This window comes from Myxine glutinosa, chromosome 6 (assembly GCF_964187855.1).
Source record: "Myxine glutinosa chromosome 6, kmMyxGlut1.1, whole genome shotgun sequence".
Classification (NCBI taxonomy): domain Eukaryota; kingdom Metazoa; phylum Chordata; class Myxini; order Myxiniformes; family Myxinidae; genus Myxine; species Myxine glutinosa.
Window position 1 is genome coordinate 138,116,872 of NC_136266.1, and position 25,785 is coordinate 138,142,656.

The 25,785-nt window shown below is 42.1% G+C and overlaps 1 protein-coding gene across 1 annotated transcript in view; it reads left to right on the forward strand.

Moving 5' to 3' along the window:
• Positions 1–25,200, forward strand: part of PA2G4 (proliferation-associated 2G4) — a 98,294-nt gene extending 73,094 nt beyond the window's left edge. The window contains exons 8-13 of the mRNA XM_068121157.2: positions 1,754–1,832; positions 1,950–2,083; positions 5,330–5,424; positions 11,658–11,785; positions 14,603–14,656; positions 23,832–25,200. Coding sequence (XP_067977258.1) covers positions 1,754–1,832; positions 1,950–2,083; positions 5,330–5,424; positions 11,658–11,785; positions 14,603–14,656; positions 23,832–23,885 — 544 coding nt within the window. The 3' untranslated portion in view covers positions 23,886–25,200. The remainder of the gene's footprint in view (positions 1–1,753; positions 1,833–1,949; positions 2,084–5,329; positions 5,425–11,657; positions 11,786–14,602; positions 14,657–23,831) is intronic.
• Positions 25,201–25,785: the final 585 nt, after the last annotated feature.

The window sequence follows — 25,785 nt, forward strand, 5'->3', positions numbered from 1 at the left end:
TGGTACAGGCGCCATCTTGGAAAAACTTCTCGCCTCTATATCTCTGAAACCACTCCATGGAAAAAATTGAGACCTGACCCATTGTCACCGACTCCCCATGGGGAATAAGATATGTTAATGATTATGTCATCGGTGCCTTCGTTATGACGTCGTAATTCGACAAATACAACTTTTCCATCCGATCATTGTTAAAAAATTCAGCAACTGTTGGTCTGATGGACACTAAATTTTCACCATAGGAGCGCCTCCTCCTTTAGAATATTTTAATGATAATCATGACGTCATAGGTCATGCGTTACAGGCGCCATCTTGGAAAAACTGAAAAACGTTGCACCTCTATATCTCCAAAACCGCTCTATGGAAAAAATTGAAACGTGGCTCATTGTAAATAACTCCATATGGGGAATAGGTGTTGTTAAAGATGACGTCATTGGTGCCATAATTATGACGTCATAATTCGGCAGGGACAACGCTCAGTCTGATCAGTTTGAAATTTATTGAGCATGATCTATGCAACAATTATTTAGAGAATATAAATTTATGATGTCATCGCTCACGTGGTCTGGCAGCCATATTGGATCAAAAAAAAAGAAACGTTCAAAAACAGAAGAGTTGGCTCACACCAAGTTGACTGCGCAGGGTAAGTATTCTATGAATACCATCTAGTTTGTTCATGTGTCAGCAATATCTCGCCTACTCTTCACAAAAGACACCATGAGATCATTAACGTCCAACGAATGCCGACAGACGGGACATTAATTTGACGTCCATCTGAGGGATGGCACGCACATTGATGAATCACTCTACCTATGAAACACCGGGATGGCAATTTATATCTGCATCTGGATTCAAACCCAGGCTAGACAGCTTAAAGGCGAGTGTTTGAGCCACAGCTTTACCTGGTGCTTGAATGAAATGTAAGCCAATAATTAAAGGGGCAAGCTAAGAAACTTTCCTTTGTTGTTTGCTTGGTGATTTTTGTGTTATTGTTTTTCTTGAATGTATAACTAGTGTTAGTGCTGATTTTGTCAGGAAGTGCGCCATGGCATAACTGGTGAAATATGATGCGAGTAAGCAAAAACCACCTTTAGAGGCCATTTTTCCCCGCAAGCGGGTGTTGGTCCTTTTTCGGGCACCGTGGTTGTTGTTTTTGTTGGTCCCCTTTTTGAAGCAATGTTTTACGGCCGGATGCCCTTCCTGCCGCCAACCCTGTTTGTCGCCTTTTAGACAAACAGGGAATTACCAGTGAACTGGTACTCAATTAGCCGACCTCGGAAGGATGACAGGCTGAGTCAACCCCCCTGGCGTTAATTCAGCAATCGACCGGGATTCGAACCCAGGATCCTAGGATCCTAAGCTGGCACCCTGGCCTAGCCGCTAAACCAACACCAGGTTCCGAGTCATAAATGCGAGTCATGCGAGTAAGCAAGAAAAATCATAAATCACCCCTACTTAAAACTATGACAGAAATCATCCTGCTTTTCTCATCAACTTGCCGATAAAGAAGGCAGTATAATTTTTATGGACAACACATTTTCTTCATCAGATATTGACATAGGTATGCTACCCCATTACGGAAAAGAGGAATCGACATTTCTACGTTTTTGACATGAACTCTTGTTCAACCTTTGATTGAGAGCGTTCCTCCCTTCCCATTCCCAGGCTCCCTTCTTTAACAAAATATACTTTGTCATTGTTTTATGAAGGTAATGCAGTACAGCTAAAAATAGAATCTTGTTGCCATGCTTTCCAGGAAGGACCATGAAAAAGCCACCTTTGAAGTCCATGAGGTATATGCTGTTGACGTACTGGTGAGCTCTGGAGATGGCAAGGTAAGCTGTATTTGTCAACCTGTATTCTTTGAATTTGGTAATGTGGTGTGCAATAACAATTTGGTTACCTGCTTTAAGAAATCCTTGTTATTTTATTGTTGTTATTGTCATGTCCAGGCCAAAGAGACTGGACAGAGAACCACAGTGTACAAAAGGAACCCTGATAAACTCTACCTCCTTAAGATGAAGGCTTCACGGATCTTTATCAGTGAAATCACATCCCGGTTTGATGTCATGCCTTTTACACTTAGGTGAGTACATGTGAGTCTGGGAAAGGAATGCACAACAAATTTTCGAAATTTGCAATATTCTTCCTGCCTTGAAGTCGTAGCTTAAAAATTAAAAAACGATATATTTTGACCCCCTTAACTCCTCAATCCTCATTTTTGCCTTTCCCTCCTCCTCTCTTACTCTTTATATTATTTTTATTTAATAACCACCTTCCTCCCCACCCTTCTTTTTATCTAAAAACCTCATGACCTGCCATGGAAATTAATGACGTGTTTGTTTGTTTTTGTCTGGTTTTACAAGCAAAAATGGGAGTAGTGGACAGAATTTTAATGTAATTGCAGTTTTTGGGTCCTTTAACTTATGTCATTTCTGGCTGTAAAAGTTGTATTGCCATAATCTTCCAATATCCACACATTCTTCAATGATTCCTCTCCTATTTGAATTTCCAAAATTCAGGCTGATCACAAACCTCACCCTTGTGTTCTCACTTCTCTTCTGTGGAATATCACCCCCCAAAGGGTGTTCTATCCACTCTTCCCTCCATTGTTTCAAGCAGGCAGTGCACCACCATCTCATGTCATCCCCATCCTTATCCACAATCATTATTAACCTTACTAACCCAACCCTCACTTGCAGAATATTATCTCCCTCCCACCCCTCACTTGCAGCATATTATCTCCCCCCCCCCCCCCCCCTCTTTTTCTCCTCCTTTCATGTCCATTAATTTGCTTGCTTGCCTCACTGCCCCCATTGTTTGGTCACCCTCTCTGTCGCCTTGCTCTTCCAAGAGCCTCAATCGTGGAAAGAGTAAAATCCTTCTTTCACGCCATTTGTGAGAGGTAATGGCAGAATCCCTGGCAACCAAGATAATGGTATGCTTCACATGTTCAATAACCATATATCATATATCACCCCCAAAGTGTCACAAATTATTTACAAGTGCAAAAGTGCATTGTTGTGAAAGATTGAAAGATGATATATTGATTGCTATCCAAGCTTGGAGGTGTCCACTGTGTTGAGGATAGAGAGGTTGTTGAAGACAGAAGCAAGTTAGGCTTGCAGGACAAGGAGCTGCAGTGGTTGCGTGATTGAAGAACAGGCATTGGAGATGCACAAAAGTGTTCAATAGTGAAATTGAAAAAGAATGACCAGCCAAAATAGAAGTGAAAATGCCCGAGGCTGAAATGCCAAAATAGAATACACACCAACACAGGGTTGTTGCCATGTCGGTGTGGTTACCCTGCACACTCTAAGTAAAAAGCGAGGTTTAGCAATTTGTTCATGTCCGTCCATCTGTCTGTCTTATTCGTTTATGATCATCAGTTTGTGATCGAGGAACAACTTATTTAAATATGAATGTTTTCTTTTATTGAATTTTGAACATGAATAGGAAGACAAGTCTGCCGTTTTGACATACCTTGGCTTAGAATCCATTCCAACTGTACATGCGCAGAGAGGAAAGATATTTTTGCTCTTTCTCTGCCTTCCTGGCAGTCAAACAAAATTTTAAATAATTCCAAACAAAAAACTTTAAGGATGTTATAAAGGACATAAATAACAGGCACAAATAACTTGTGTAAAGTGTTTTATAGGGTGGTGTAATAGGTGCTGGGTAAAAAGGTGGGAAAAGCTGTCATGTTTTTATTTCTATGCCTTTTTCAGCTTTTCAATAAAAGCTCTTTCAGCTTTTATTTAAATTGAATTGTATATCTGAACACTAAAACACAAATTGCCTTCATCATACTTCACCAAGAGCCTCCAGTTTTGTACTGGACTCCATTATTTTAAAATAAAGGTTCAATAGGGTGGTCTATAAGGTTTGTTCGGGACCGATTAAACTACTTTACGAGCACAAAACTTTCAGATTTTAAAAATTATTTTGAAACTATTGTTAAAACCATTGTTTTATTAAAGTGGAAGTGACACTGTGGGGTATCGTATTCTATGAACTCTCTAGTGTGCTTGTGGTGTTTGTCCGCTTTCCACGGCATCAATAAGGGCAAGGTGTGAGGCAGGGGCGCCATCCCAAAATGGAGAGCAGTACTTCTATCAAGGTAAGAATGAAGGCCTGGTTTGTTGTCAAAAGTTCAGATTGGCCAAGGAAAGATCTTGCATGACAAAGGATGCCCAATTGGTGGCTGGCTTTGAAGGCAATCTTGGAAATACGTTTTGCCCATGAAAGATCATGGCTGATGGTGAGACCCAAAAGTTTGAGTGACTTGAACTCCTAAAGTGCTTTGTTTAGGGAATAGATTGGAGGGTTTATCAGACACTTTTGGAGAGATGGTGAGTGTATGGGATTCGTCGGGGTTTAAAGAAATTCCAAGTGTTGGACCAGCTCCGGATTCTATCGAGGTCTGCAGAGAGGGAAGAGGCTGCTGCCTGCCTGTCTGAAGGATGAGAAATGATTCGGCAGAGGGCGTAATCCTCACAAAATAATTTTCCAATCATTAAACTGATATAGCTGAATGACAGTCATGTTAACAGCCAAATCAGCTTTGACTCATAAAGAGTGTAAAAATGTTGAACAACATCATTATCCCATTATCCTTGATAGTGGTCTCTTTTAACCTTTATAAAAGCTTACCACCAGTGTAGGTCGTTTCAGTTTTGCCCATCAATCTTCTAAGGATCTGACCAGTCTGTATGATGAAATATTTATAAGGACAAGATTAGTATTTGTTTTACATTTTGCTTCTGAATAATTGGTAAACCATAAAATCTGAGCCAGTAGTAATCCTCCTATTTTGTTTCCCTCGTAAGTAATCCTCCCATTTTACCTACAGGTCTTCAGCCATTTTAGCCTATTATTTGGGTGTGGGATCATCAGTCAGTTTTGATCTTCAGTGTCGTCATTATTCCCACAGCTCCTTCTTTTATCTGCTGGAGAAGGGATAATATTTATATTTGTGGGATCATGTTCAGGTGCTGAAATATTGCTTACTACTTGTACACGACCCATGCTACTTTATACAGTTCTATCTTTTACCAACCCCCTCCTCCACAAACGAAACATTATTTTTAGATGGGGGTTTTCCCCGTCAACAGATCCAGAATGATTACTAATGTGATAATAGGTGCTGTTTTCTCGTTGTTTTACATTTTGGAATTTCTTAAGCCAGGCAGCACTGGTGAGCAGGTGGTTTTTAGTGCTTTCGGCCAGCCTGACGACAACTTTGGGGTGTTCTCTTGGCTTTGTCATTAGAAAGCAGCAACAGATGCTAACCTTTGTTCAAAGGTCTGTCATGTCACCTTGTGTGCTGCAGAGCATTTGAGGAAGAGAAGAAAGCACGTATGGGTCTTGTGGAGTGTGTCAGGCACGAACTACTCCAGCCCTTCCCCGTGCTTTACGAGAAGGAAGGTTTGTGGGTTTTATTTTAATCGTTTTTTATTTGTTTTTGATATTCCACATTATTCAAATCCACCGAGAAGGAAGTTGAGGAAGCGATAAAAGCAATGAAGAGTAGAAAAGCGGGAGGGCCGACGGGAGTTGTGGGAGATATGTTGAAGGTAGCGGGAAATTGGGGTGTGAAGAGAATGACAGAGATCTGCAATCTGGTGGTGAAAGAAGGCCGCATTCCAGTGGATTGGGAACTAAGTACCCTCGTCCCTCTATACAAGGGGAAAGGTGACCCTCTTAGTAGAGGAAACGAAAGTGAAAAAGTGGCTTAGAAATTGATTTGAAAATCATTTCATGTTAGAGACAGGCATCCAGTGGGAAGAGTTAGGGCATGGGGTGGTGCATTGGGAAAGGGTGGATGCCAGCTGAGATTTTCCCGAAAAGGGTCATTTTAACCCCTTTTTTGCTAAATCAGTATTTCCGAAGTGTTGAAAAAGAGAAGAGATGTTTGTAACAATATCCCATTTATTTGCCCAGCCATTTTACTCTACATGGGGTTTTTATACATCATTTTGTTGCTGATGATATTGCCTTCAAAATGCATCTCAGTATTTTTAAAAATATATATAATTAAGGGGTTACCATGGTTACAGTGGGGGTCAAAGGTCAACCTATGGCAAAAATATATAATTTTCTCACTTTCTAATAGATAGGCAAAATGCCATATAAAACTAAATTTACTGGTTCTAATTGCTTTTATTTATCAATCCTCACATAGAAGAGCAGTTTTTAGTGAGGGAAGATTGATGTAATACCTCTCTGTGGGCAATTGGTGAAGGGTGAAAATTAACCTTTTCTTCAAAAATACATAGAAATTGTGAAAAAAACCTCTGTTTTGTATTTACCGGTACATGGAATTGTTAAGTGTGATGTTATAGCATACAGTATGCATTGGAAAATGTCTCCAAACCACCATGGTCAAGATTCCTAGTATTGTTTGAGACTCCATCAAAGAAGAAGTCCTCAAGGCTGGTGAAACAGGAGCATCCCTAGTTGAAACATTTGTCTCCACTCGCCTTATTCAGAAGTCAACAGACTTTCATGCTACATTATCTAGGAACAAAACACCATCAATAAGCAGGATGTACAAAGTAAGCATTCAACCAAGTCGAGCTGGCAAACAGAAAGAGATCAAAGCTGACAGGAATCTAATCCAAAGACTGTTTGTGGCAGCACAGGGAGGGAGAGATGTAGACCTGAATAACATCCTGAGGCATGAGCTTTCATCAGTCCCACGTGCACTAGCAGACACCAATGGGAACTTCCATTCTACCGACAAGTCCCAGCTTCAAGAAATGCTGACCAAGGACATAGTGTCAAAAAACCTTCCCAAGAGTACAGCAAAAACCTGCTTGATCATTGACGGCCCTGCACTGATACAAGCAATTGGCAAGCCTGAGAAATCAGAGACTTTTGGAGATCTGAGTAATGTATTCTGTACCAGTGTCTTAAACCGCTTTGGTCCCATGTACTCCAGGGTTGATGTTGTGTTCGATCGGTATCAGGAGGTCTCCATCAAGTCTGGCACAAGGGAAAAAAGAGCCGACAAAACCCGCCCAATCAGACGTGTCATCAGTTCAAAGGACGTGAAGCTCCCCTCCAACTTCAACTCATTCCTCAGCCTCTCTGCCAACAAGGCTGACTTGGCAGCATTTCTTTCCGGATCTCTCATAGAGATGGCGGAGAAGGAGCTGCAGCCAACATATGAATTAGTTGTTGCCGGCGGGTTTGATGATTTGATGAGGGTATGGATTTCTACCGGCAGGAGCACCAACTCCATGAACGCAAACCATGAAGAGGCGGACACCAGGATCATCCTGCATGCCAGGGATGCGACACTACAGGGCTACCAGAGATGTCCTTCAATGCCGAGACACAGATGTCCTGGTTGTGGCACTGGGCCTGCGAGATCACCTATCTCCGGAGGTGTGGTTCAGTTCAGGATTGAAATCCAAACGTCCCTTCATCCCCGTCCATCAGATCTCACTACCAGAAGACCAAATTCAGACAATTATTGCATTCCATGCACTAACAGGATGTGACACAGTCAGCCGGTATAGGGAAGAAGACTGCGTTGAAAGTGTTCACTGAAGAGTTAGCATGCCTCCAGAAGATGGGGTCTAAAAACATCAGTGACCAATTGATCCAAGACGCTGAGATGTTTGTGTGTAAACTGTACCTAAAAACCACCCCTCTTACGGCAATTGATCAAGTTCGCCGAGAAATGTTCCCTCAAGGAAAGCGTTCGCCTGATGCTCTTCCCCCCTCCAAGGATGCACTGGAAATGCATATTCGTCGAGCAAACTACCAATGCCTTGTCTGGAAGGAGTCACTGAGCCCATTGCAAGATCTGCCTAATCCAACAACCAGTGGATGGAAGAATGATAGTAGTGGAAACCTCGTTCCCAATTTGATGACCCTGAGCCCTCTTCCAAAAGCTTGCAAGGAGCTTGTGAGCTGCTTTTGCACATCTGGTTGTGGAAAAAGATGCGGCTGTTTCCGTGCAGGACAAAAGACCTGCATTAGTGCTTGCACTTGTAGGGGATCATGCACCAATTCACAGGATGATGATGAAGATGTGTAGGTAGTCGGCGCCCCGGTTCAAACTATGTTATCCGTAGGTTGTTGGCAAACAGAATAAAGTCTCAAACAATACTAGGAATCTTGACCATGGTGGTTTGGAGACATTTTCCAATGCATACTGTATACTATAACATCACACTTAACAATTCCATGTAACGGTAAATACAAAACAGAGGTTTGTTTTCACAATTTCTATGTATTTTTGAAGAAAAGGTTAATTTTCACCCTTCACTAATTGCCCACAGAGGGGTATTACATCAATCTTCCCTCACTAAAAACTGCTCTTCCATGTGAGGATTGATAAATAAAAGCAATTAGAACCAGTAAATTTAGTTTCATATGGCATTTTGCCTATCTATTAGAAAGTGTGAGAAAATTATATATTTTTGCCATAGGTTGACCTTTGACCCACACTGTAACCATGGTAACCCCTTAATTATATATATATTTAAAAATACTGAGATGCATTTTGAAGGCAATATCATCAGCAACAAAATGATGTATAAAAACCCCATGTAGAGTAAAATGGCTGGGCAAACAAATGGGATATTGTTACAAACATCTCTTCCCTTTTTCAACGCTTCGGAAATACTGATTTAGCAAAAAAAGGGTTAAAAATTACCCTTTCCGAAAAAATCCCAGCTGCAATCCACCCTCCCCCGATGCACCACCCCATGCCCTACCTGTTTCCAGTGGATGCCTGCTTTTAACATGAAATGATTTTCAAAATGAATTTTTCTCCCTCATTTCCTCTACTATCTCGACTGTGGCTCATATCGAGCGATAAAGTTATTGGAGCATGGAATGAAGGTATTGGAAAGGGTGTTGGAGAGGAGGATAAGGAAGAAAGTGAAGATTGACGAAATGTAGTTTGGATTTATGACAGGAAGAGGAACGACAGACGCGCTCTTTATTGTGAGGCAGTTGCAGGAGAAGTACATGGAGAAGAGGAAGAAGTTGTTTCTTGGGTTTGTTGACCTGGAGAAAGCATTCGATAGGGTTCCACGCGAAGTATTGACATGGGCATTGAGGAAGTTAGGAGTGGAGGAATAGTTGATCAGAGTAGTGATGGCAATGTACAAAAGAGCGCGCACAGCTGCAAGGACGAAGGACGGGAACAGTGGTGAGTTTGAGGTGAAGTTGGGAGTGCATCAGGGGTCGGTACTAAGTCCACTACTATTTGTAGCTGTGATGGAGGTGCTGGCTCGGAACGTAAAGGAGGGTTTACCGTGGGAGTTGTTGTATGCAGATGATCTGGTGTTGATTGCAGAAAGTATGGATGGACTGAAGGAGAAGATGAACAAGTGCAAGGAATGTATGGAGACAAAAGGTCTGAAGGTGAATATCGGAAAGACGAAGGTGATGGCAAGTGGTAAAGCATGTGGTGAGGTGGAAAGAACTGGGAAGTGGCCGTGTGCTGTGTGCAGGAAGGGTGTCGGAGTGAACTCCATTCAATGTACAATGTGCGCTGAGTGGGTTCATCAAAAATGTTGTGGTTTGAGAGGGTCATTAACCAGTGTGGCAGCTACGTTCAAGTGTAAGGTGTGCACAGAGGGAGCTGCAGATGGAGGAAATGTTGAGTTGGATCTTGGATACGGCATGAAGCTGGAAGGTGTGAAAACATTTTGTTACCTAGGAGACATGCTGAATGGAGAAGGTAGATCAGACTCGGCAACGGTTGCTCGAGTGACATGCATGGAAGAAGTTTCGGGAACTGAGTGGTGGGCTGATGAGGAGGGGAGTGTTGTTCAAGCTGAAGGGAAAGGTGTATGCTGCATGTGTGAGAAGTGTTATGATTTATGGGAGTGAGACATGGGTAATGAATGTAGAGCAGCAACAAAGGCTGGAAGGGGTGGAAATGCGAATGGTTCGGTGGATGTGTGGAGTATCGTTGAGAGAGAGGAAGACAAATGATGAATTGCGAAAGATGATGGGAATGGAGCCTGTGATGGATGCTGTGAAGAGAAACAGTTTGAGATGGTTTGGTCATGTGTTGAGGAAGGATGAAAGTGACTGGTTGAGAAGAGTGATGGAAATGAATGCAGAAGGAAGTAGAGGACAGGGAAGACCGAGAAAGACTTGGCTAAAGGTGGTCGAAGAAGAAATGCGGGCAAGGGGGTTAACAAGGGGAGATGCAGAAAATATGGCAAAATCGAGAAGATTGTCATGGGGACCGCAAGGCTAACCCCCGCTCTTGCAGGGAAAATGGCCTTAAAATGCCTGTTGTTGTTGTTGTTGTTCCACATTATTCAAGCTCGCCAATAAAAACAATCCAACTTGTATTCTATGTTTTATCATTTAGATCTATCAGATATTTAAATATTTTTCGGGTGCTGTCTGCCCATCATTAGCACAAGCTCTGGTTTTATCAAAGGAATACAGAACTTTCCCGTAGCAAGTATCTTCACGCATCTTTGCTCCCCCATCAATTTATTCTACTGGTTCATTACTCTGCAGTGATCCTATATGGTAAATTAACTTTAAGACAGGTTGTGGCCTCTCTGTAGCTGCTGCTTCATGGATCTCTACAATGTGGTTTTCTGTTATTCCTTCCACTTATATGGTGAAAGTGCACAACTTGCAGCAAAAATATAGACATTCGCATTTTCAAGAATTAATGTGCATTGCATTGTTTTTGTTATTATTCTGCTGATTATAATTTATTCCAATTGCTCACTGCAAATATTATTTCCAGTGGAGTTTGTCTCCTTCAAATGTTCTTCCATGCACTGGAAAACTGCTTAAGGGCCCTTTATTTATTTATTTCCCTTGGTGTCATAATGTCCAATGTATAGTTGTGTTCGGTGACTTGCATCATAAATGAAAGACCATTTGTAGCACAAGTACATTAATGCATGGGATGTTTTGACAAGCATGCAATCAATTTTGCATTCATTATGTTTATCCATGTGCTTTTTGATTTAAAAAAATGCAGGGATATTGTAATTGGCTCTTTCTGTGTCTGTCTGTCCGTCGATCACACAATCTCCGAAATGGTTGGGCAGAAAATTCACCAAATTTGGTAGTTATGATCACATGGCACGAAGGTGCGAGAGCAGTATCTTTGGCCCCGACACCTGGGACAAGGTCAAATAAAAATGCAATTACAGTGCAAGCACATTTTAAAACATTTTTAATGAAATTTAGTAGAATATGTAATCAACATTGGGGAGACACATGAAATGTTTTTGGATATAATATGTGAACGGTTTTTTTGGGGGATTTGATCTGCAATTCATGCCCCAAGTGGTGGGGCCTTTCGGTCACAGGTCGAAACGGGGATTTTTTTTGTTTAACTCGATTTGATATTGGATCCTTCTTGGTGGAACTTTTTGCCATCTTTCAACTTTGTTTTATGTGGGAAGTGTGGAGATTTGCGATGACACGCCATCGACTTCACTTTGTTTATTTTATTGTGTGGAATAAATGTTTGTTAATAGTTATTCTATCTTGCCTTTTTGAGAGGAGAGTGTGTAGGGGGGAGGGGCGGGGAGTTCATTATCAACGCATCTACTGCAACATTATTGGTGCTGTTTTCTTTCTGTATTGATGTTCCACAAAATTTGTTTTGGTTAAATGAAGCAGTCATTGTTGCTTCTGATGGTGTGCAGGTGAGCTTGTGGCCCAATTCAAGTTCACTGTACTGCTCCTGCCAAATGGTCCACTGCAGATCACTGGTGGCGAACATGACCCTACCCTTTACCACTCTGATTTGGAAGTCCAGGACGCTGAGCTGAAGGTTAGTTCCCAAGGTGGTGGGAGGGGTGGTGGTTTTTGTTATAATATTAGGTGTCAACCTAGTGAACTTTGATAGACTTATTCGTTACATTGATTGATATTATATATTGAAAGTAAACAACAATGACCGCACTGGTCACAACCTGCGATAAAGTCCGGTAATGGGTCGATTGGGAAACACATTTATTTGTGCTATTAAAAGATTAACTCAACATCTCTTATCCAGGTCGCCCTCCCCATGGTTATATCAGAATGAGCTGATTCGTCGCATGGTCATGGATTGCTTAACCCCAACATGGGAGGGTTGAAAAGTTGCGTGACATTATTAAAAAAATTTCGTAATTTGCGTAATGTAACGCTTTAATACCATGCGTTCTGACGGGCTTTATTAAACCTTACTATTATTCAACATACTGTTATGAATTTGGGAAGTGATATATGTCAAGCAGAGTAGATCTGAGTAGGTACCATGCTTCGTGTGTCGCGGTAAGGAACACTTTCTGTAATAAGTCATGTGTAGGTGTTTGTCGGGTTAAGATGTATGATTGTGAATCTACCAGGAGATTCGTGTGTTAGGTAGTGTAGGGGTTAATGAGTAGAGCCCTTGTATGTCTCACCTGGTAATCAAACCTTTGTCCCTTATGGCACTACAGACCACATAGACACTTGGTTAGGATCCCTTAGTACAACATTAATGACGCCCTTCCCCCCTGACATGACTTCGGAAGAAATCGGGCTAGGACACTGCCGATAATGGCCGCCACCATTTGCACCTCCGAGAGGCCTACCCGCCTCGCATAGCACGTGCTGTGACCAAGGAATAGGGGACGGGAGTGAGAGTGGTGCAGTGGGCGTGCCCCTGGACGAGCCGGTGACTCGGTGGAGGCTCTGATTGGCAGGACAGTGCGCCAATGCTGACGTCATCGGCCGGGGATATTAACGGGGGCCGGTCACCATTGACAGAGAGAGTGACATTCCTGAGTCGAGAGTTTGTGTGCACAGGAGTTAGGTGGAGTTGTCGAGCAGTACAGTCCCGGTGCGATCCTGACAGAGTTGAGTTGGAGCCGAATGCCATTGCGCAGTTGAGACTCAACGTATGCAGTCCAGAGCAGTTGGATTCGTGGTCGAGAGTTGGTTTTGCATTGCGCAGTTGGCAGTGAGCAGTTGAGAAGCGAGTTGGAAGGACGAGACGTGCAGTCACACCTGCGTTCTCTCCGTTCCTGTCTTTTCGTGCTTCGTGTGGGGATCGACCTCGTGTGGAGACGCTGGCCTGCGTTGGGTGCTTTGGAGCTTGGTGCACGGACCTCGTGGGCGGCGATAAGATCGGAGCTTGGAGCGAGGCCTCGTGGGTACATCGGGGCCGAACGGAGCCATGGTGGACGGCAAACAATACAGGACGACGGGCAGATAAGCTCACACCACATTTCACGATTTAACATAACGTGTTCTTTTTATTAATTCATATCACTCGTCTTGTCTTTGATATCTGGTGTGCGGGATCCCGATTTAGGATTATTTCATTACCGGCGCGTGCTTTTACTGTCCTTGTTTTTCCTGAATAAACCCTTATTCTTTTTGTACATATATCTGAACGCAGTTTACCGGGTGGTTGATTTTAATAGATAAGGCTGCGGGGCTCTCGCCGTTCCCCTCCATTCCGCGCGCTTGGGTGTTTTAGGTTTTGGAATCCGCCATCGAGTTTCCGCCTCGGAGTTAAAGCCTTCCTGATCGGCAATCCGCAACTCTGGTGTTAATCGGAGTTGCGTGACAATACGATTAGATTTTTCCCTTAACGTGAATAATATTTCACCCAAACAAAGCTAATGCAAACCTGACATAACAAACCCAGGCAGTGCATAATCATCAGATGCCTAATGTGTTAAGTCAATCAGAAAACCAAGATGGCGGCCATATTTCGTCTCGGTGCTATGGTGGGTGGAGTAGAGCAACAGATGTGGGTGTGGTTCAGTAGCTGACTGCCCAATGGGTGCACATTTCAAAAATCGACCCCCAACAACATCAGCAATGTGAAGTTCTGTCGACCTGCGACATGTCGCAGGTAAAAATCTCGAAGGTTTTGGTGGAAATCTTTGCTGATGCCAAAGCGTGCCTTCCAATTCACTCATCATTCAGCACTTGGATTAGGATTCTAAACAGCAGGATTCCGTTATTTTGACCATTATATAAAAAGTAAAGGCTGATAAGTTGGCTATGGCGATGACATGCCCTACACAGCAAGTAACATTATTTTGTAACTCTGAAAAGAAATGCAAGCTCTTTACCTTTGGCATCCTTTTTGTTAATTTCAGTGGTGGTGATATATTCACCATTTTTACCGTCAAATTGCATTCAATTTTTTTTCCCTGCCAATTTGGTGTGTGTGTGTGTGTGTGTGTGTGTGTGTGTGTGTGTGTGTGTGTGTGTGTGTGTGTGTGTGTGTGTGTGTGTGTGTGTGTGTGTGTGTGTGTGTGTGTGTGTGGGGGGGGGGGGGGGGGGTGTGTGTGTGTGTGGGGGGGGGGTGTGTGTGTGTGGGGGGGGGGGGTGTGTGTGTGGGGGTGCGTGCGTGCGTGCGTCCTTTAAGAAACCTATTTTCTTTTTTGAGTTCAAAGCATCTGATGGCTCTCTTCTGCTAATCTCTCTCACGCTCCTTCGCTTTCTTCTGGCTCATAAATCCTCAACATATTCCATCAATGCAACATATTAATTTTTTTTATAACCTATGCATTGGCAGATTCACAGAAACGAAATACAATGCATTTATTATGCTCTTAGCATTTGTGTGGAAACTTTAGTGTGATGTCGGTGTGTGCCTCTTCAGAATCTTCTGCAGACCTCAGTGGGTAGGAAATCACAAAAGAAAAAGAAGAAAAAGGTATGTACATCTCTCGAGTTGTTAAATATTTGAGCCGTTTAATTTTGACCGTTTTTAACTCAACTGGACTATGTCCAGCTGAGTTTTTGTCGACACCCAGTGTCCGTCGTCTGTCTGTCATCTGTAAACAATTCGACGTCTACGCTTTAAAAGTCACAAATATTGATTAAATTTGATGAAACTTGTTATGCAGCATCTTTAAGACATAAACTAGTTTGGGATTACATTTGGGCGTTGCACGCCCAAAAATGGGCGCGGCAGGGTGGCCATATTGAAAAATCAATTTTTGTCAATCTGGTACTTCCTAATGTCGCTAGAAGGCTGAAACTTGGTGTGCAGACAGTATGTAACAAACCTCAACACATATATTACGGGTTTTGACGATGTCCGAAAAATGACCTCGTCGTGACCTATGACATGACTTGACCCATAAACATCAGTTTGGACGACGTCCAAGCTCTAAAAGTCACAAATACTGATCAAATTTGATGAAACTTGTGCCTTTTGCCACTTAAAGATATTTGAAAACACACATATAAACGCACATATAAACATATAAACGCACATATAAACTATTTAGTTTGTGGTTCTATTATGCATATTCTAACCATATTGATATAGACCAGTTGAGTTCAGGTTCCCTGGAACCTCTACTTTTTTGGTGAGCATGCAACATTTGGAAAACCAAAAATAACATTTATTGTCAGAAAATAGTCTGCAGTTGCCTCTCTTCTTATATTATGCAAATGTAATCACGAAAGAGCTGATTTAGCTATTGTGTGAAGTACAATAACATTTAGAAACTAGAGAAGAAACTAGAACGCCACTCAGTAGAGAGCATACCTGCACCTGGTTGGCCATATCACTCAATGGTGAAGAATCGCTTTTAAAATTCTAGTAACCGAATCCGGATCCGGATCTTCACCAAAATCTAATCATTTCATTATTGTCGCCTACGCTACATCTGTGCCAAATTTCGTCCAAATCCGTCCACAACCTTTTGAGATATTTTGTTCACAAACGGACGGGCAAACAGACAGACAGGGATGAAAACATAACCTCCAACCTTTGGTGGCGGAGGTAATCAACACTGTTTTGGACAACTTACCGGTGCGATTCAGGCCTTTTTGTCACTTGCAGTCATCAATGTTACATCTGTCTGCCCTTTTTTATTGCATGTGCCAATAATGTTTTTATATATGTACAGTTTATTTTGGAGAAATAGCAAGACCAAGATAGAGGTAGTATGCAGGAGTAAGACCAAAGTCTTCATTTGAGAAGTTGATTGTCTTCAATCAACAAATGTATTGCTTGAAATCTCAAACCCATGAGTACATGAGCTTGACAAAATTTGAGTATCAAATTGGGGGACTAATTCCCACTCTGATTTTAAGTTACACCCATGCATGATGTGTATGAAAATGAATGGTGGACATTTCAAATGAGTAGCTTAATGTCATTTTGGACATCGTATTTTAAAATGGCTGCCATATTCAATCATAATTTATGTAAATCAAAACTGTGGCTCGATGGTACGTTCTCGTTTTTGGTTCTTAAAAGGTTAGCAAGTAAATTTGTTCAGCATAAAGTTTTGAGTATGCCAGTACTCATTTAGACCATTTTGATACATACTTGTCTAAAATATGTGAAGGAATTTCTGAAAACATGCTTATATATTTCAATTTGTTTGTCTATTATGCTTATACTTGTTCTATAATGAGGTTTAAGTCATATGAATGAACAATAACATTTTTTGTTTTTATGAAAATCTACACAATCTAAGGTATAAAAGGAGCTCGGTGTCGGTGTGCTTGCGTCCAGCCATCGACAGGCCTCCTATTCTAGTTCTACTTGTATGTGCTTACATCATTCATTTGTACTGCAGTTGTCAGTAGTTTGAATTTCAAAACAAAATCTGGTCCAACCTGATCTGGGGCCTGCGAACTGGAAAATGCCCTCCAGTATGTTGTGCTTTGCTCCCAACCCAAAACAGCTTGTGCAATTTCTATGAAATGGTAGCGAAATAGGCAAAGATATATGTTCTACTCGATGGCTATGTCTAGTCCTCTTCAAACTGAACCTCCATGCTGAATGACATCGGAACAAAGGTGGAGCCTACCAGTATCGATGTAACATACAAAAATTGTTCATTTGTTTGCATATTTTGAGCTGGCATGCCAGTCATCCACTGAATTATTAGTTCCTCTTCATTGTTTAATTCCTAGCCACGATCTTCTGATGGCTTGAGGATGTCTGTAAAACAATATTGGCTGCACCTCCAGATAGGAGCTTGGTAATCTGCACGGTGTGTGCTGCAGCAGTGTATCCGCACATGGTGGGAGCTGTTCAGATTCGATGTCGCCCTTCTTGCACAAAACATATTATAGCGCAGATCATTATTACCACATATCACATATCTTCGTCTATTTAGAGTAAAGCTGGCATGTGAACTCTTTGATTTGGTTGTAAATGTCTTGTGGCAGATTCCACGATGCTCCAAGAGAGACAAATGCATCTCGGCATTTCTGATTCTCCCACAATTTTCAGACCTTTCATTTTCCTCGGCTCGCAAGAGCACTGCTAGTGTCACAACCAGTCCATGCATGAAGCCCTGGCAGTACAGAGCACATCATGCCCCAATGCTGCAGCGTTTTTTGTGATGTCAATCATCCTAACGCGAGCCTTTAAAGTCCCACGACGGATGAAAACTTTACTCTTGATGGCACTGCTTGGACCGAGACAGATGAAAACATCAGTGCCATCTGCCACCAAAACAATAACCTGGTAATTCTCCACAGCAGCATGTTGTGCATGTAGAAACAGACGAGTGTCAGGTTCCTCATGACTGGATCTTAGAGCCTGAACCTCCTCGCACTTCTCCTTGGTAAGTTTGAAGCATTTTTCCTCACATGTGACTAACATTGTTTGGTCACCTAGCTTCTCCTTTTTGGTTTATTCTTGCCACGATTCTGCCAGGAGCTTGGTGAACTTTTTTGTTTGTTTCACTGCACGCCAACAAGCGTCTCCAATTTTTATGCCTCTGCCCCCGAAGGTGGCAGGAGGCATTATGCTTTTGGGTTGTCTGTCTGTTCGTACATACGTCCATCCATTCATCCATCCATACAGGCTAAACATAGTCTTTCTCAGCAACCACATGTAAAATTGAGACGAAACTTTCAGGGTAGGAGCGATACCCATGTGGAATGTTTTGTGGTAATTTTGACGTCATTTGTAATGTGGTATGGTGGCTATCTTGGATTAAACGCAAATGATTAAAAAACATTTTTCAGAAACCTCTAAATGGAAAAATTTGAAACTTTAAAAGTCTGACATTGCATGCACATGATCTCTGACCCATTTGTATTGAAATATAAAATTTATGACATCATAGGCCACATGGTTTGGCAGCCATATTGGATTCAACCTAAAACCCCAAAAATATATTCTCCCAAACCACCTTTTCAATCGACTCGAAACTTGTCCTTGACTGGGCATGGCGATTAAAGGTTGATTACGAAAATGTAATCGGTCACATTGTGGCAGCCATATTGGATTGAAGAAAAATATTAAATAATGTGATCTCAGAAACCACTTACGCTATGAATGTGAAACTTTAGAAATGTCATCTAACACCATTGCTGCATGTAGTTTGAAAATGATGACGTCGTAGGTCATGTGGTTCGCAGCCATCTTGAATAGAAAATAAACTTTATCCGATCAACACAAAACTTCACAAACGTGATCCCCTTCCCATACATATCTAGAGTGTACATTTTTTATGTATGTCACCTGGTTTGGCAGCCATATTAGGTTGAAAGCCGATATTAAAAAAAAAAAAAAAATTTAAACCTCCGAAACCGCTTCACCGATCGATGTGAAACCTGTCATGTCTGTTAAGAATGCAATACTTGAAAACATTTATTGAAGGGATTTAAATCAAACTTGTTTATTTTTAGAACGGTCAACGGGGACATCTACCTATTGTCACAGCCAGGGACTACGTGGAGGCATATTGGTGTTGCAGTCAAATTGCTCCAGTTTGTATCTTGTGACCAGGTCCAATTTTGTTGAATGGGACACCATCCTGTGATACTTGACTCGCACATTCAGCAGATTTGATGGACTGATCCCTGTAGACATCAAAGATCACATCAACATTCAACACGATCACTTCCTTGAGCAGCATGCAGTGATGACTCAAAGATATATTCAGAGAGTTCTTCAAAAAGTACGATTTTATCCATGCAGTTTCTGTATGAGATCAGTATCAATCAGCATCAATCAATCAGTTTCATCATCAGTTGTTGTACGAGCATCAATCAGTGTTGCATGTGGTTCAGGAACATATTCTGCAGGGTCCATCATGCTTTCTAGAATTTAGGAATGCACAGCTTTTTTTCTTTTTTTCTTTTTTTTTTCTTAAGAGCTATCGACCACATTTGAGTCTGGTCACCAAATGTGTCAACATTTGCCAGTGACAATGGTAAAGGTGACAAAGGAGGGTGACAAAAAATGCCAAGCTTTCGTTTCTTTGCAATGACTATCGTGGTGACAAACAAACTCTTGTCAGCCTTCAGAACTATTTCCTTGTTTGTGCTCTTCACAAATTTCTTCTGGACTTCAGCAAACGCTTTCAAGTTCCGCTTTTTGATTTTGTCATAGAAACCTTCACTTTTTTTAAGGCGCTGCTCCTGAAATATCTGTTAAGCCTCCTTCACTTTCTGCAGTACATGTAGTAGGTCACTAGAGACTTTCGGGTTGGCAGCTACTTCAGTTGAGATACTGACAAGATCTGAAGGGTCATGGCCAAATGGATTTGTTCAGTCGTTCTCCAGTAATCCATCAATTGCTCTAACATCTGATTCTTCTTTCTGGATGCGAGCATTCCTGAGGTCAGGATGATTGAATTGTCTGGTCCTGGACGATTACCTCACGAAGTTGCCTCATAGCAGCAACACGATGTTCTGATCTGAGAAAGTAGCGTGATATAGCTCCTGGCTGGAGACTAAAGTCTTGTGTTCCTTCTGCAGTTTGTGTCCTTGCTGACTGTTTCTTCAGTTTTTTGGTCGACCTGCTGGTCCCTGCGTAGCCCTGCCTCTCCTGGGCGGCTCTTTGCCGTATTGTGTCTATGGTGCATGAATACTAGCCGGCTGATGTTTTGCTTGGCCGGCAGTTGTTTTAAATGTTAGGGATGGCCACAGAGGGTATCAGAAACAGGGGAATTAGCATTAAACCCTACTACTAATTAACACGGCATCATCCCTCGTATGATAACATTTAGACACAACCTTAAGCTACATTTTCCCGAACTTGGTACATCAAAATGCTCCTCCACATCACACGGTCCGTACTATTTCTGATTCAACTCTACCTTTCCTACGGTATTCTCCCCCATAAACGTAACTATCTTTTTTTTGGGTGACATGTTTAAAAATAAAAATTTAGGCATTTTTCAAATTCTAGGCAAACGTGTCTGAAAATGGTTGAAATGAGTATTAACATGCTCCTAGTTATACAGTGAACAATATTTGATCAGTACAAATTAATATTAGACCACCAGATTTTGCCATACAGCCACACAGTTTTGAATTGCATGAATACTGCTTTGAAAATGACAGCCATTTTTAAAGATGGCATCGTAAATGGCAATAAGCTACTCATTTTAAATGTCAATCATTCATTTTCATGGACATCATACATTGGTGCAAGTAAAAAATCAGTGAGAATTAGTCTCACAACTTGATACTTAACTTCAGAATTTTTGCTCCCGATTCATGGACTATATCAAGAAGAAATAATAATATAAACTCAATAATATAAACAATAATTCCTCATAGAGGACACATGCCCCCAAGCTTACCTTTAAAATGTGACATTTACATTATTCATGTGTACAATTTCTACATCATTAAATAAATTGTGCGTTGCGTGTGTGTGTGTGTGTGCGTTGTGTGTGTCTGTGTGTCATATCCGGCACAGTATTACAAATCCTCTCCCTTGATCTTCTTAAATATAATGGAACCTTCTTAAAATTACATGTTGTGATCAATATAACTTTTCAAAATTTATAAGGTGCATTTACAAGAATTGTGCGGCAGCGCATTGTCCACCGAAGGTAGGCCGAGAAGCATATTCCTGCGCTTAGGGCGGGAGAGCCCGCTAATTGTCCCCCGTCGCACCGCGGAGCGAAAGGGGGACTATGGTTTTCCCATCCGTGCATACGTGCGTGCATGCATGCGTAAGCGAAGGACCGCATTCGAATTTGGTGTGTGGGTGCAACCCACGTCAAAATCCAAGATGGCCACCGCCATGTATGTCTGATGCCATGTATGTCTGAACCTTGTGAGCGAAATATCTTCGAAAAATAAGCGAAGTACCAACTTCTAATCTGGTGTGTGAGTGTATCTAGGCATAAGGAAGAACCCTATTGAAAATTGGGTCGCCGCGTCAAAATCCAAGATGGCCGCCGCCATGTATGTCTGAACCTTGTGAGCGGAATATCTTGAAAAATAAGCGAAGTACAACACAACAACATGCATTTTAAAGGCCATTTTCCCTGCTAGAGTGGGGGTTAGCCTTGCGGTCCCCATGACAATCTTCTCCATTTTGCCATATTTTCTGCATCTCTCCTTGTTAACCCCCTTGCCCGCATTTCTTCTTCCACCATCTTTAGCCAAGCCTTTCTCGGTCTTCCCCGTCCTCTACTTCCTTCTGCATTCATTTCCATCACTCTTCTCAACCAGTCACTTTCATCCTTCCTCAACACATGACCAAACCATCTCAACCTGTTCCTCTTCACAGCATCAATCAAAGGCTCTATTCCCATCATCTTTCGCAATTCATCATTTGTCTTCCTCTCTCTCAACGATACTCCGCACATCCATCGAACCATTCGCATTTCCACCCTTTCCAACCTTAGTTGCTGCTCTACCACCCTTTCCAGCCTTCGTTGCTGCTCTACATTCATGACCCATGTCTCGCTCCCATAAATCATAACACTTCTCACACATGCAGCATACACCTTTCCCTTCAGCTTCAACGACACTCCCCTCCTCATCAGCACGCCACTCAGTTCCCGAAACTTCTTCCATGCACATCTCACTCTAGCAACCGTTGCCGAGTCTGATCCACCTTCTCCATTCAGCATGTCTCCGAGGTAGCAAAATGTTTTCACACCTTCCAGCTTCATGCTGTCTCCAAGATCCAACTCAACATTTCCTCCATCTGCAGCTCCCTCTGTGCACACCTTACATTTGAATGTAGCTGCCACACTGGTTAATGACCCTCTCAGACCACAACATTTTTGATGAACCCACTCGGTGCACATTGTACATTGAATAGAGTTCACTCCAACACCCTTCCTACACACAGCACACGGCCACTTCCCAGTTCTTTCCACCTCACCACATGCTTTACCACTTGCCATCACCTTCGTCTTTCCGATATTCACCTTCAGACCATTTGTCTCCATACATTCCTTCCACTTGTTCATCTTTTCCTTCAGTCCATCCATACTTTCCGCAATCAACACCAGATCATCTGCATACAACAACTCCCACGGTAAACCCTCCTTTACGTTCTGAGCCAGCACCTCCATCACAGCTACAAATAATAGTGGACTTGGTACCGACCCCTGATGCACTCCCACCTTCACCTCAAACTCACCACTGTTCCTGTCCTTCGTCCTTACAGCTGTGCGCGCTCTTTTGTACATTGCCATCACTACTCTGATCAACCATTCCTCCACTCCTAACTTCCTCAATGCCCATGTCAATACTTTGCGTGGAACCCTATCGAATGCTTTCTCCAGATCAACAAACCCAAGAAACAACTTCTTCCTCTTCAACATGTACTTCTCCTGCAACTGCCTCACAATGAAAAGCGTGTCTGTCGTTCCTCTTCCTGGCATAAATCCAAGCTGCATTTCGTCGATCTTCACTTTCTTCCTTATCCTCCTCTCCAACACCCTTTCCAATACCTTCATTCCATGCTCCAATAACTTTATCGCTCGGTACGAGCCACACTCCAGAGGGTCACCTTTGCCCTTGTATAGAGGGACGAGGGTACTCAGTTCCCAATCCACTGGAATGCGGCCTTCTTTCACCACCAGATTACAGATCTCTGTCATTCTCTTCACACCCCAACTTCCTGCTGCCTTCAACATATCTCCCACAACTCCTGTTGGCCCTCCCGCTTTTCTACTCTTCATTGCTTTTATCGCTTCCTCAACTTCCTTCTCAGTTATCTTCTCTGCCGGTCCTAAAACTGGGTTACTGAAAACTGGGTTTTTACTGGGGTGAAAAATAAGCGAAGTACCAACTTCTAGTCTGGTGTGTGGGTGTATCTAGGCATAAGGAGGAACGCTATTGAAAATTGGGTCGCCACGTCAAAATCCAAGATGGCCGCCACCATAAATATGTCTGAACCCTGTGAACGAAATATCTTGAAAAATAAGCGAAGTACCAACTTCTAATCTGGTGTGTGGGTGTATCTTGGCGTAAGGAAGAGCCCTATTGAAAATTGGGTCGCCACGACAAAATCCAAGATGGCCGCCACCATATATATGTCTGAACCCTGTGAACGAAATATATTGAAAAATAAACGAACTACTAACTTCTAATCTGGTGTGTGGGTGTATCTACGCATAAGGAAGAAAGCTATTGAAAATTGGGTCGCCACGTCAAAATCCAACATGGCCACCGCCATGTATGTCTGAACCTTGTGAGCAGAATATCCTGAAAAATAAGCGAAGTACCAACTTCTAATCTGGTGTGTGGGTGTATCTAGGCATAAGGAAGAACGCTATTGAAAATTGGGTCGCCACGTCAAAATCCAAGATGGCCGCCTCCATGTATGTCTGAACCTTGTGAGCGAAATATCATATCATAGCATGTTTTCTGCGTCTTCCACTTTGTCAACTCACATCACTTCCCCGACGGGGGACCTAGGCGTCATGCTTGTTGTAAATATGTTCCAAAAAGACTAACAATTACATTTTTACATATCAAATTGATCTGATCAAGATGATATGCAAAAGTGTTTTGTCCTCTCGAGTATCCATTTTGACAAGACTACACTGTAATAGTTCAACAGTCCTGTTTTGGGTCCTTGCTTCAAGATTATTGTGCAAGTTGGTGGCAGCTTTGACTTAAATGTTGTGCTGTATGTTCATCAGGCTGCCAAAGGGGCCGCAAATGCAATAGCAGACAAGAAGACGGAGATCAAGTGACCCGACTCATCTACCTACAACAGAAATGCCCTATTGCGGATGCTGGGTTTCTAATTAAAATGCTGTTGGAATGTATGGCTTTTTTTAAATATTGTATAAGAATGTCATTGTTTATACAACAAACCTGAACATTTGCAGGCCTTAACATGTAAGAAAATCAAAAGAACATAAATTATGGATTTTGTCAATTCAAATTGATGTTTTTGTTTTCTCCTGTGGGAAATGAGGTGTATTTAATGTTTTGAGCACGAGTCTGACAAAGGCCTTTTTTGCTCTTATTCCTCTCCCGTGTGCACCACTCGGCTGCTGGTAATATCGATGCTTTGGAGCTCAGCTGTGCTATTGATATGGTGCCCCTTGAAGATTAGGGCAGGATTAGGGCCCCCCCCCCCCCCCCCCCCCCCCCCCCCCCCCAGGAAACCAGTAATAACATACACTCTCCATCGCAAGAGAATGTGGAACCTTTAACATCCACCAGCTAATGCTATCGGACAGGTGTTTGGACATTATAAGGATGGATGTTAGCATCCATCCTAGGGACGGTACGCAGCGCCGTGCCTATGAAGCACCATTTTCAGTGTATGGTCTACCTGAGAAAGGAAGTCTGGTCTGGCTCCACAGCTCAAAGAAAGGCACAAAACATCAGCTGCACCTCGTTTCCCACGACAGTAAACGTACCCATCAACTTTTAGTTAAAAGCCATTGTTTTTCTGTCCGCCGATGCAGACTGACATGCAGAGACTAGTATTCCGTTGAGAATTCCTTCAGAGACTAGTATTCCGTTGTACATTTTTAATCATCAGGGGTGGAGGTGACAATAAACCAAAAGTCTTTGAATATTTTTTTGTCATAATTTTTGTCATTTAACATGCCAAAGGCAACATGTGAATCCAGACTATGTTGTCATTTGATAATCTAGTTTGATTACTCGAGGCATTCCTGGACCTGAGTACACTGACAGAAGAGCATTTTGTATTAATTGTTGAATGAATGTAACACTCGCAGGTAAAGACCACAAGGTACAAAGTCATGCATGTGGCACCTTTTCGAGAGGGCAAGCAATTGAGTCTGCTTTGTAATCCCGTTTAGAAGGGAAGTGTACATGAGAAATGTTCTCGACCTCACCCTCCTAAAATCGAAATTGTATCCTCACTATTCTATGCAATAAATTACATCTTGCAGTAAATAGGTAATTGATGTACGAGCCCAACAATTAACAGCACATGGACTTTGTGTTTATCTGGAGCTGTCATTCAGAAAGGTCCCAAACCAGAAATTACCTGTTTTGTTGAAATAAATGAGTCTCTAAGTTTTGTGCTTTTGTTCTTGTTACATGTTGTCCTTGTAATTTTGGTAATATTTATACCTGTCCAAAAGTGCACCAACTATATTATTCTTTATATTATAATGCTGCATTATCAATGAGCAAAATCATGGAAGGCATAAACAACGGTGCCAACCAACAACTTTCTGAAAAATGTATGCATTACTGACAGATGCTCATTCCTGGTTTTTCTCGAATCACTTTCCTTTGGATATGTTTACAGGTTTAATCAAAACGTGAATACAAGATCTGGTGCCGGAGGACAGGTGGAAGTTGCTGACTTTTACGCCAAGGCAACATTTCATGTCTAGCATCTAGGACCATTGATAACGCAAACATAAATGAAGCAAACATCGTGACCAAAATGCATACCTAACCCATACATAGGATGATGCTGTGTTTGGGGAACTGTCATCACACACAACCCCAGGATAGCTCCAGGAGTTCCTTATGGCACTGGCTTTGATACAGCCATTTTAAGCTGTTTCATCAGGCCAGGTGTGCTTATTCACTGATGTTCTCGGTGCATTTCACACTTAACATCTCTGATAAGGAAGCAACACAGTTGTCTGCAGT